This window comes from Anabas testudineus, chromosome 3, assembly GCF_900324465.2.
Source record: "Anabas testudineus chromosome 3, fAnaTes1.2, whole genome shotgun sequence".
NCBI classification, from domain to species: domain Eukaryota; kingdom Metazoa; phylum Chordata; class Actinopteri; order Anabantiformes; family Anabantidae; genus Anabas; species Anabas testudineus.
This window is the reverse complement of record NC_046612.1, coordinates 22,633,341-22,646,721: the sequence shown is the minus strand read 5'-3', so window position 1 is coordinate 22,646,721 and position 13,381 is coordinate 22,633,341. Positions and strand designations below refer to the sequence as shown.

The window sequence follows — 13,381 nt, the reverse complement described above, 5'->3', positions numbered from 1 at the left end:
AATAAATGGATGCAATCCAAGATTCAGGAAGCTGTTGATGACTTCTTTGTGTGTGTGGTATATATAATTTCCTCTTGTGACACACAGTGTCCTTTTCTTTTGTCCTTTCCCATGTTAAAGTAGGAGGAACACCTGCACAATTTTCTCCAGTCTAACATCTGAATGCATTAGCTGCAGAGCTCAGACATGCAAATCATGGAGAATCTTCACAGAAAATGGCTTTTGCCATCTGCTGTGAGGGTGAACATAACTAGATACAGCCACTGTACCTGATGCAGAGTTTTGCTTGTTCACTCAGTGATTTTACCAGTAATTGAACCTTCCAGATATACAGTACCTGCATTCATACTAAACTTCATACATACTTACTGCACTCAAGTTAACTGCATTTAACTATGTGACTTCTAAAACCAGTTGCCTGCACCAGTGATGGTTCCATTCAATTCAATTCAGTTTATTTACATAGATTTAAATACAAATCACAACAAAAGTAATCTCAGGCACTTTACAGTGTAATATTTAAGAACTTACAAAGTATAATTATTATATATTCTGTATACAGAAATACATAATAAACAACCCCACTTGAGGAGCACAGTGGAGGGGAAAAACTCCCTTTAGAGAAAGAAACCTCCAGCAGAACCAAGCTCAGGGAGGGCGGCCATCTGCCTCGACCAGTTGAGGTGAGTGGAAAGAGAAGAGAGTAACAAGCAGCAAAAACACTGGGCAGAGTATACCTGCAGAAAAGTACTGAGAGAGGGAGACAGAGAGGAGGAAGCACAACTACAGGAGAGAGAAAAGACAAAGAAAATGACATGCAACAGTGGTATTTGTATAGATAGAACAGAGGAGAAGAAGAGCTCAGTGTATCAGTAGAAGTCTCCCAGCAGACTAATCTATAGCAGCATAACTAAGAGATGGTCCAGAGTCACCTGAACCATCTCTAACTATAAGCTGAGCCACAAGTGAACCTGAGAGGAGCTAATTTAAGAGAAATATGACCTCTTTTGCTAATTCCAGTCAGAACTCTGCAGCATTTTGGATTAAATGGAGGCTTTTAGGGAGTTCTTGTGACGTCCTATTAATAGTGAATTACAACGTTCCAGTCTGGAAGTTACAAATGCACGGACTAGTTTTCCAGCTTCACTTTGAGACAGGATGCTCTTAATTTTTGCAATATTGCTCAGGTGGAAGAAGGCGGTTCAAAAGATTTCTTTTATGTATGATGTAAAGGAGATATCCTGGTCAAAGATAACTCTTAGCTTAGGTGAGTCACTTTAAAGTGTTCGAACATGCAATCACTTATTTTCTGTCAGGAAAAAAGGTAAATCAAACTGACTTCAAAGAGGGTGAATGATTTTTATCAACACTGCATATATCCACTTTATTTCTAAAGGTTTGGCGATAAGAAAAAATCACTGACACATATTTCAAGGAATTTCTTGTGATCGTGTTCATGAAAATAGGACGGTCTCTGTTAACCACATGAGAGCATAAGCTCACGTGAAGGAGAGAAATTTTCCAAAAGTCTCATTAAACCAAGATTTGGTTTTTAGATGCAGAGGAGGAAAGAGACATATCATTGGTTATTTATAGCTTTAATCCCTCAGCTGCACACTCTTTTCAGCCTACAGCAGTGTGCAAAGTGATGGAGCAGCTGATTGGAGCTGGCTATTGGTTTATGCAGATGCCAGACTCCAGGCTACCGTCCAAACAGACCATGACTCTCCCAGCTGACTCGTTTTCACGTCAGTCCACAGTAATTGTGGTGCTTGTCTTGAGGTTTTTTACTGTGATTGATCCATTTCCACAACCAAAACATATAACTGCACCAGACTGATTCTATTCTGTTCTATCTATTTCCAGGACTCAGAAAATGGACTTGTTGCTTAAACAAGTCCTAAGAATAGTAAAAGAAAGACTGCAGACTCCAGCTGTGTCCTGTTTTTCTTTTGAATTCAGGAGAAACCGGTTTGGTGCCACTTTATCACCACTTCTTTGACTGAGGTGATTTCATACATTTATGTATGTGTACTAGTCAATATAGGATTTTGTTTGCAATCTTTTGAAAAACCTTTACTCGTGAATTGACATCTTTGTCTGAGTCATTGGTACTGTTTTATATATATAAAAAACACACACATTATGATATTGATGCAAACTTATTTCACTGAATTAATCTTGTAATGACTGTCTCAAATCAGAAGATCTCTGTTCATACTGTACAGACAGAAATAGTAAATAACTGCTCATTTGAAGAAGCTGTTGTGCATATGTCAATATTGAGTGATCTAATATTTACAGTACTCATTGTTTTATTAATTTACACAGCCTCTGAAAAATAAAGAAATGACTTCTAACTGAGTAAAACAACCACTGCAGCTAACATAATGAACTATTTCCATTAAAACTGGAGTGTACTGTAGGGACTGAATTCCACACCAACCTTTATCATGGTTCATATAGTTTTATACTGGTGTAAAAATAAACAACCATGATATGTATGTATTATGTATTATATATTATAATGTAAGACACTGAACTTAATAAACTACTAAACTTAATTTAAATGAGCTTCAAAATAAATAAACTTAGATATTTAGGTTAACCTAATTAAAAATACTTGCCTATTCCACAAAATTCCAAAATGAGAATTTACAGTATAGGAACAGTTGAATGTATAAACATGTCAGAAGCCGAGCATTTCTTTTTCATGGGACATGTGGAGGTTTTTGAGTTTTTTGAATTCTGTATAATGTCACGTTCAACTCTGCTGGAGTAGAGTTAACCTTGACTAGAAAACAAGCTGACGTACTGAGATACTAAGAGCACACTCAGCGTAAACACTGTAGATTTACTTTAGACTGCAGGGTCATCACATTTAGGGGACACATTCAGGACTGGGACAAGTTTCCTATCCTCTTTTTGTGGATGTGAAGATGAATTCAGGTCCAGGTCCTTTAATCAGTCTTGTGCATTTTGCTTTTATTTTCAGGTTTGTATTGTACTTTTAAGAAAGCATTTGTTGGGCAAAGTAGAACTGCTATTGCTGAAAATTGATCTCAGGTGTAAAGTCAAAGTCTGAAAAGTGTTTTCATTCACATATCTCTGCAAGTACAACCCTGCCCATCTAACATCTATACAGGCCTTCATTCTCCACACATCCAGACAATTCAATTCAATTGAATTTTATTTGTACAATGCCAAATCACACCAGACGTCATCTTAAGGTTCTTTACAGTGTTTAAGGTTTTAGACCTTACAAAATACAACTGTATACAGTATTATATAGAAACCCCAACAACATTACTTTAGCAGCATTAGAAGACAGTGCAGAGGAAAAACTCCCTTTAACAGATAAAAAATCCAGTAGAACCAAAAATCACACTGATTAGCATAATTTCCATCTGCTCTGGAGGTCAAAGGCCGGGGGGCAGAGGATTCATCTAAAGTATCAAGTCAGACTTCAGTCAGCTGGAGCGTCCTTTTAAATCTAATGGGTTAATAACAATCACTAATAAATTAAGCCACAATCTAGACTTTTTTTCTCATTTTGTTTTGAAAGAACCAAAACTTTTTTACACTTTACTGTAGTCTACCGTTGTTTACGGCAGTTTAACCTGTCCCCTGAAATATGTGATGTAGCACAGCAGCTTATTCCTGGTATTTTGTGCCACCTCCCATCATGATGCAGGGTGACATGTCGTTGTTATGTAGACTTTCCCATTAAACAGGCTTTTCCCCCTACAGTTAAACCAAATGAATGAATAGTTTAGCTTTAGACAGTTTATCATGGCTGAATTTATTTGAACAGTGACATTAAAGTTGAATTGAACTTAGTGTATTTTATGTAACAGGTGCTAAAATAGTATGTGTATCTGTGTGTTGGTCCTATGCTGCCCTCATGTGGAGCAGAGCAGCAACGATAGCCTGCAATCTGTGGAGGCCCCACTGCTGCTAAACCATATGTAGAGGTCTTGGAACATACGATGAGATCCAGACGATGTCCCATTTTCAACAAAAGCCTTGTTAATTTCAGCAAGAAAATATCAAATCACATTCTGCACACACTGTAATCATAACAATCCTGAAATCCCTGCTGGAGGACGCTTACGATAAACACAGTGAAAGACAAAGTCTGTGCAAGTGGCAGCTGCACATTGAAGCTGAAAACAATCTTGAAACATCAAGTCAATGCCTGAAACAGCAGCTGCAGAGCTTGAGGCCCATACAAAGGTTGAATATTAGGAGGAAGATCTTCTGTGTTAGTGGACTGAAACTGAGAGGCTGCAGCAGAGGCTAAGCAAGATGGAAGAAGCTCTACTGAAACAACAAGAAGTCTACAGATAAAGACCCGGCTTCAAGAACACCAAGCAAAGACCAGGAAAGTCACAGCTACACCCCAAAACACACAACATCAGCTGGAGACTGAACAGCTCCCTGAAGGAAAAGCTAGAAAAATCCAGAGCCTCCTATCTGGCTCAACTGGACAATGAGAAATAGAAACTGGTGACTGAGTGACGGAGACAAAGCATCAACTGACAAGTGAGCATTTCTAGTGGCAGGAGGAGAAGCTCTCCCTCCTGGGAATGTTGGAGAGGGAGAAAATAGAGAGATACATGTTTGATGCTGCTGGAAAAATGGAAATTGTCAACCTGACGGCTGCACTAAAGGAAAGTGAAGTCACTCTAAAGAATAATTGTCTCCAGCAGCAGGAGGAGAGATTGAAAAGTCCAGACTGCTCCACGTGGCTCAATCTGACGAGACAAGTAAAAAAAGTCCAGCAACCACCTTGTGGCTGCTCTGAAGAAGGCTGAGCAGCAGCTGGCATAACATCATATAGAGTGGCAGGAGGAATTGGTCAGCCCTTCTTTAGGTTAAAAAAGAACTCAGAGATGCTGCAGATAAGGGGGCAGGAATGAGGGCACATGTGGAGGAACGTGAGGCTAAAATTGCTAAAAAGAAAACATATATACTCACTGGGGACTTTACACCTGTACAATCCAATGCAATGTTAAACAGCAGCTCTGAACATTTTACGAGGTTATAGTTTATCAGTGTATGAGTGGATCATTCTACTGTGTCTATTATAGAGCTGATAGCGGGTGGTGGAAGCATCAGTTCCTTTACAGTGAAAGTGTGGATTTCATCACTGTAACATAAAACAACGGCCTTTTATAATACTGTAAGATGCTAATGCAAAAAAGTACTGAAAACAATACTTTCATGTGATGAAAAGAGAGTTATTATATGTGAAAACAAATGAAGCCTGCACCTAAATCATCCCACTTAGCGCCAACATAGATGGAGCAGCAAATGAAGGACTTAAAGTTTATTCATTTAAAACCCAGATGATATATTCTTAGCCATGCCGTACTTCAGTGTCAGAGCTTGTGCACTCACTGCTGTTTTCTCTCAGTTTGGATATGGAGTGATACCTCAGACAGAAAGAAAAGAGAAAGAAACATCCCCATAGTTGAAACAGTTGTCGTCATTTAAGCTTTTTACACTGAGATGGATTTAATTCTCAGCAATATAAAGGGGAATGATGGACTGAAATAATGATGGTGTGAAAAAATACAGCTTTTATTTTGAATTCAATCCCAGCTCAAGTACAGGTTTTAAATTTCGATTCACTAAGCATCTATGATTCATACCAGACTTCAGTTTTTATCTGCCTGAAACCGTCACATAGCAAGAGAAGTGAGTGGACAGGCAGCAGATATATACGTATTACACCACTACAGTGGATTTGAAATGAAACTGTCCAGGTGTACTTCAGGTGGAATTGGCCATTTCTACTCTTTTATTTTCATCCACGTAAAATATTTACTACTACTATATTTACTCCCATCATTTTTATTTTCTGAGATGTCCCTTACCAATCATAATAATGCATTTTTCTCTCAGCACTGTTTTCACTGTTTAATGGTGCAGATGAAGTTTCTTCTCTCCGAGCAGTTCATTATCTCCCACTTTGTGTTATTTGGATCTATAGCTCCGCAGTGTTGGTCCTGGGCAGGACATTGAGGAAGATGGACACTGTTCACCTCCTCTCCACTCATCCACATCCACTCATAAGCAAGGAAACGCAGTCCGACCCACATCTACAGGAGTGATTGGTATAATACACAGTTGAAAAAACTAATTTGTAACATACAATTTTGCATCTTTTGCACACACAACTGAACATACTGTATAGTGCACATGGTTCATAGGCAAAACACTGTGCACTTACTGGTGTTGTGTTTTAATGTCATGCAGCATCCTGGCATATGATTCAAAGAAATATGATGTGATTTGTTTGAAATTGGGGGGGAAAAGCTTGCCTGGATCTGTTGACAAAATCAACACACCAGCACCTTCAGTGCTTAACGAATAGATATCTTTTTATTTGTGTGATCCCTAGAGAAATGGATGTGTCAGAACAAGACGCTGTGCTGTATCAGTGGTAGAAACCCTGACAACATTGATTCACACAATGTAAATAGCCTCAATTTGTTGTGTTAGTTTTGCACCTTTACACACTTTAAATTTGCTTAATCTGTTATATTAGTCATGATATTTAATTATATTTTGACCAGTGACAGTGCTTTTCTTTTTCTCCCAGGTTTCTTGCCACTTAAGATAGCTCTAGCTGTCAGAATGTCTTTAACATCAAACTTTGACTCGTATTATGTGAATGAAACACTGGACTAGCTTCACATCTACTCTACAGACACATGGATTTCTCAAATGTGAAACAGTTATTTTGCAGGAGACACTGTGACATAACCGGACCACAGAAGGCACAGAAACACACAACCAGTTGAGAAAATGTTCAAACCTCCTTAGTAGATGTGTTCAGCCCTGTCTCCTCTGTGTTCAACATGATGATATCGGTTTCTAGCAGGCTGGCAAGGTCGGACATGAGCATGGAATTTCCTGGAGTCCGCCCCACAGCATGCAGTTCTCTACAGTACTGCAGTGCCTCCTCCCATGTCTTCAACTCCTGGGCCAGAATCAAACTATCATCAATACACAGGAATGGGTGATTGTGAGTGCACTTGTCCATTTCGAAGTATGATCCATTCTTTAAGGTACACCACTGAACCTTAATTAGATCATCTGCAGAACAGGGAAAGAGACATTGAAATGATATGATACCTATACTCTACCAAAAAAAAAGTCTGTCCACCTCTCTGGGGGACTTGATTACAGTAAATGTTTTCCTTATTTCCATACTTACCAGAATCTGTGATCCATTTCCATTCATCATTTAACTCCTTAAACATACCAATCCAGCCTACATACATATCAAGCTTGCTAGATTCCCAGCTGTTTCTGAAGGTGACCAGGTCTCTGTAGTTTTCTCTGCAGTAGTTACGAGCAGCTGTCCAGGTCTTCAGCTCTGAGACATAGACTACCCTTGAAATCTTCAGGCTTGTATTAGCCAAAGACGCAGGAGAAAGGAGGACGAAGGAGACATGGGAGAGGAAGAAGAAGAGGTCAAGACTGGAAATGCGTCTCTGCATGTTTTCTTAGGAAGCGCTGTAAAGAAGAGTTGAAAATGTAACATTACTCCTGAAATGGCAGCGACTCTTTAACACTTACAGCATCACAAGCTTAAAAACAATACATCATATCAAATTCATCCTGTGATTAAGTTTAGAGATTAAACGTAAGATGAATTAACCAAGAAATGACAATGCAATTTTTGAAATGTTGTATTCTTAGTTGTTTTGCTTTGAATTAAACTTAGATCTGGTATCAACCTGCAGCAAGCAGTGTTAGATAAAGCCGGGCTGATGCTGTAACCCTCAGTAAAGTAAACCGAACTTGTTGCCCTGACTGTTTCTAGGTAACATTTCTAGGCCTATGTCTATGGAAACACTTACATAAATGATCCACGTAATGATTTTTGTGTATAGATGAGCTGCTTCTTCTTCAAAGACAGAGATGACAGACGACTGTGTATTCAGGACAACTGGAAGCAGGTTCTTCCCACATCACCTACTGCAGCTCTGATGCACTTGATATCTAGCTCAACTGACCAATCAGAGCAGTGCATAAAAACAACAACCACCCAGCACCCACCCAACACAAACTAATGATAAATTAATGGTGTTTATACTAACAAGTCAAATGTATTCACTGATGCAAAGAAGAACAAGGATAGGGACAAATTTAAAGAGTTTGTTTTCTCCTTTTACATTCACTGTTTATTACTATTTACATTAAGTGCATGAGTTTGATGAAATAGCACAGGATATGGATTTATTTACAGTTCATGATTTGATCATCTTTTTGAAATGGTTTCTGATCAATTTTTATCTAAAGCCTTTTTCTTCTGTGTAAAGTGATTTGCATTTTCCTGAGAAGGCAGCACCAACAGGCCCCTGGACCTGCTGTTGGGGAAAAAAACATGGAATGTTGTATTTTATATAGAAAAATAATTATAAGTGATTCATGTGATTTTGTGTTCCTGCAATGATGATTGAACACGCGTGCACTGCTGGGATTAAAATCCAGAACTTCTTGTTTACTTTATGGACACAAAGCCACAGTGGCTGCACACAAGTACTGTAGAAGATCAAAAGGATGAGTTGTATCAGCTTGTGAGAATGCTGACTATAGCATTTAGTGTAAAGCAATGCTGTGCATAACTACAGCTCCTCAGTGCAGTTAGTATACTACGATTTGTTGTAATGTAACGCATATGCAAATATGGCTCCAAAAACTGTGGGCAAACACTGCTGAGAAGTAGTGCAAAGACCACAGGTACAGGATTTGGTAGCAATTCCTCACCCTGAGGCAGTTTGACTGCAACTGTCAAAAACTTTATGGTTGTTAACAATAATTAGTCAAAACACAAATCCCTTTGACAATGTAGAAACTGAATCACACTGGTAACCCGGCAAATCCAAATCACCAGTTTGAAGAACATAAATAAATGGTCTCATCTGACCTCTTGTAGGATCAACCTGTACATTTGCAAAAACAACCTCTGCCAAAGCTGGACACCACCAACATTTGACACCTGCACTGTCCAGGTCAACAAACTGTCACTGTGACTCCACATGACAAAACCTTTAAAACACTCCAGTTGTATCAAAATTGCCCATCACCTTAAGACCTCAAATGCTTTTTGTGTGTGTGTTTTGGTAGCAGGATTGCACCCCCACAGTCCAACTGTGCTATCATTAATGCTGGATGAATTCTGTGAACCAGGTCACTGTATTGTTTCAGCTATAATGTTAATGGTTTTGTAGTTAATTGTTTTTCTTTGGCCTTTTTTTGGCAAAAACACCAGAAACTTTTTGCTTTCTCTCATTCACATTTATTACACAGTAATACTGCTTTATTTCAGCATTACCTTTTTTTAAAACACATACAAACTGATGACGGCAGACAAACTCAACAGTTATACAAAGTAGTTACTATTAATAGCAACTAATCAATAACTCAAATCTATTTGCTCATCAACTGTCCAGCCCATGCCAGGGGACACTAATTGGCATTGTGCAAGTGATCCTGCTTCATTTTCACTCTGCTTGCCAGCAAATTGCTAAGTTCTTCTCTACACTCCAATGTTCTGCTCTCTGAGTGAAGCCAGAGCAGGTCGGGGTGTGTGGACTGCAGCAGGTAGCATGTTGTCAGGTTTTATGAGGTAATGGACACCATGTTGTTAGGGCTCAGGATCTCAATCCAGTAGCCGTCAGGGTCCTGAATGAAAGCCAAGCCTTTCATTTTACCTGAGAGAGAAAATAAAGAGTATAGGGTATACTGGATAGAAAAAAATGGACAAATGGAAAACATTTCTTAAGTTTAGCCTGTGTCCTAACCTTAGTTATATCATAGTTTTTTATATATATATATATATGTGGTTTGTAGAAATAGTTAAAAACAAACAACAAGGAGTGTCAGGATTTATCCATCCAACACATCTTACCATCATCTGGCTTTTTGACAAATTTGACTCCTTGCTCCTCAAACATTTTACAGGCAGCATAGACATCAGGAACTGCAATTCCAATGTGTCCTGTCAAATAGAGCCAGACAGAGACTTGATTTAACCTGAGTTATCCCATGCATGGTCAGTGTAGTGTAGACTAGTTTAAGGGTTTGGTCTAAAGACATAACCTGACCATAGAGGGCACACAAACACACAAACAGTTCAGAAAATGTCATAACCTCTTTCATTAAGCTCAAAGAGCAAAACAAATCCATCAGAGAAACAGGAAATCATTGTGTATTTACTGATGATGTGACGGTTTACTTCTAAAGTGTTTAAAGCTACAGTGGCAAGAGAAGGTGCTGGTTTTCTGTCATAACATGTGATCTGATCCTCACCAAAGTCACCAAAATCAACAAACTCAATATTTCCAAGATGATAAAACAGGTCTTTATTGAACAAACCAATTAGATGTAAAAAGTGATGGCAGAAAAAGTAAGTGATGACTGATGTCACTAAATTCATCATATTCATTGATCCACAGTTAAACAAACTGTTTATAAATGGAGACAGCAGACCTTTGTACCACTTGTCAATTGCTTTGGATAAAATCATCTGACAAATGACTAAATGTAAATGGTAAATAAAAGCTGACAGTCTTCACTTTAGTCACATCTCAAATCCATCGTAGTGATTAGCAAGCCAAAATGATGAAAACGGTGTCACTGTTCATGGCCATGCTGTTTTACGTACAGCATGTCTTTATGCAAGAATACTTTTTTAGTTGGGAGAAGAAACATAAATGTAGCAATGTAGCATCTGTCAGGACTTAGATAGATCTTTTTTTTCGTGACACTTTACCAGCGTATTTGTGCAACAAAAAAACAATCTTACCAAATCCACGTGGATCAGAGTTTCCATTGTGATACGACTGACTTTCATCTGTCTCAGATCCCCAGTTGCTGACAGACAAATGGAACAAGAGCAGTGATGTAACAGAGGAAATAAAGACAAGATGTTAGTTACTAACTGTACAGGTGATGAGGCCTTACATCATTACTTAATTACAACACTAACTGTTACTGAAAATAGTGAATAGTAAGCTGATTTCCAAATGATGCAGCTGTGGATGTAGACTCTTACTGTGTCAACTCGATGGTGGCTCTTCTGGAAAAGGTCCACGCTGTCTTCTCCTTCACATCTGCAGGAATCTCTTTCTTGTCCTCGTAGCCCAAGAAGAAGAGTGAGAAACGCATGGAGGGGAAGTCAAACTTTTGCAGGAGGCTGTGAAATGTCACGCAACAGAGAAAAAACATTTATTTACCAGGTCTAGTTTATGTATAGGTTATGTCTAAGTGTCTATGATAACACACACACACACAGAGCCAAATCTGTTGTTAAATATTTAGGATTTGGCTGATTTGCTGACACTAGTGTGCAAGCCCACATTAATACTTACGTCATGCCGAGGATTCTGGTGTAGAAATCCAAGGATTTAACTGGATCTTTGACACGCAGCATAGTCTGCTGCATCATGAAATCCTAAAGCAGCACCGAGAAAACACAGAAACACAATAACAGAGCTTTAGGTACACAATACACTTGCTAGCTACATTCCGAACATTTACAGGATGATATGTTCGTGTTTCTTTAATATGGAGCGGGGAAAATAAATTCAACTTGTCCTACTACCTACTGCAGGTATGCATGGTAAATCCTGACTGCTACCAAAACTGAAATTAGCATGTCGTGACATGTTCAATTTATTCACTAATAATGGAGATAAAAGGTCAAGATGTTGAGTCATTAAGATCAAAATAAGATCATTCTTAAGTGAGAAGGCTTAAAGAAGCCTCCAGAGCACATCTGTGTGCAGGGTAGAGACCTCTCCTGAGCTCGACTGAATGCTTCTGAATTCTATTACTATTCTATTACTTTTACTGTTGCACTTTGTATTTCAGTCAAACTGCACTTTTGTGCAAATGAGTGCTAATTGTCACAGTATTTGTTTGAACTACATATCAGTGAGCATTACCATACTGAACAAATCAGGTTTGCACGTTACATTAACTTCCTTGTCTATATTTACATGGCATGCCAGTAGAGAGGGACCATTTTCATAAAGTACTACTTACAAGAAGGTGCATCATATTTCACAAATACGTCTTGCATGTAATTTGCAGATACATTTGTGAGATTAGCTTCCTGATCTTCCTTGCACATGCAAGGGTCAGAAGAGTCTGATGGTGACCCATGTTGGATTTCACTAATGGTTTGATTAGTAAAATGTGCCACCGCTAACACATCACAAATTTAGTGGAAGGATGCCTTGGTTTTCACCTTCACCCTTACTTTTTGTAGTTTTGTAAGAAGATCACACTCTTATTGTGTGAGTGTATTTCACAGCTGAGTTTTTTCTCTAGCTACTGTTCCCTTTCCCATGCTCCTCCTCCAAAAACTTGGCACAAGCAATATCAGGTTTTCACTTATTAACACAGCAATCAAAGTCAGCTTTGACAACTCATGGCTAAATTCACTACTTATAAAAGTATATATTTACCAAATCTATGATTATGCTGACCACTGCAAGCAAACAGGAGTTGTACAGTAGGTCATGCTGCAAGTTCAAGTTTAAAGCTCAACATGTGGAAACACTTCACTATTTTAAACCTGGACTTGCAAATATCCACTGAAGCTACTTCAATCAGTTTTAAACAATGGCCTGCAGGATCTCCAGTGTGCGGACACACTGAGAGATGTGGTGATGCTGGCCTGTGCTTCAGTAGTTATGTGTTGTTTATACCCATGTGTAAATTACAGGCAGCCCAGCTGGAGGGATGTTGCTGGTACTGTGCTTTTAATAACAGATCTGAAGTGAACTCAACAGAATGTATAGTAAAAAAGGAAAAAACGATGCAAGTTATTTATATGTCACCTTTTTAAGCTATTATGCAAATTAGCTCCAATTAAACGTGTTCGTGAAACTGCTCACTTTAGCTTTTTGCAGACCTGCTGCTTTGGGCCGCGCCTCGATAACCAGACACCGACCGTGTTGGTCCTGAGGGCGCAGACTTGTCACAGACACTGGTAAAGTAGGTCCACGCTTTCCTTGGAAATGGGTTTCTAAAATTAAGGCTATGAGCTAGCTTACAACTCTCTGTAATAAACACACTTATTTGTGTTACTAGAAGTGTGTACACTGCTCCTAAACCTCTGTAATCTAGTTTAATAATCACCATAAGTCACCGGGGGGAAGCCGCTGTCCGATAATGGGCGCAATGAACATAGCTGGTTAGGTGCATTTAGTAGTTATGTGTGTTGGCTGACAGTGTCTGTAGAAGTTTAGTTCACCTTTAAGAGAGACTCCAGTCTTCTTACCTTAGTTACTGGATCTCCATCTTTACAAGCTGCGACCACTGCCTCGTCCGATAAACCTTTATCGCCCAT

At 38.9% G+C, this 13,381-nt stretch overlaps 2 protein-coding genes across 2 annotated transcripts; both read right to left on the bottom strand.

The window, feature by feature from the left end:
* Window positions 1–5,801: 5,801 nt before the first annotated feature.
* LOC113174813 lies at window positions 5,802–7,624 on the bottom strand. The gene is made up of 3 exons (XM_026378956.2): window positions 7,229–7,624; window positions 6,827–7,107; window positions 5,802–6,107 (listed from the first exon to the last, which is right to left on the bottom strand). Exons 1-3 carry the CDS (start codon window positions 7,512–7,514, stop codon window positions 5,919–5,921), a joined length of 756 nt encoding a protein of 251 aa, XP_026234741.1. The 5' UTR covers window positions 7,515–7,624; the 3' UTR covers window positions 5,802–5,918.
* A 1,688-nt stretch (window positions 7,625–9,312) lies between these two features.
* On the bottom strand, window positions 9,313–13,381 carry glo1 (glyoxalase 1). The gene is made up of 6 exons (XM_026377656.1): window positions 13,313–13,381; window positions 11,394–11,476; window positions 11,078–11,218; window positions 10,829–10,896; window positions 9,932–10,021; window positions 9,313–9,734 (listed from the first exon to the last, which is right to left on the bottom strand). Exons 1-6 carry the CDS (start codon window positions 13,379–13,381, stop codon window positions 9,643–9,645), a joined length of 543 nt encoding a protein of 180 aa, XP_026233441.1. The 3' UTR covers window positions 9,313–9,642.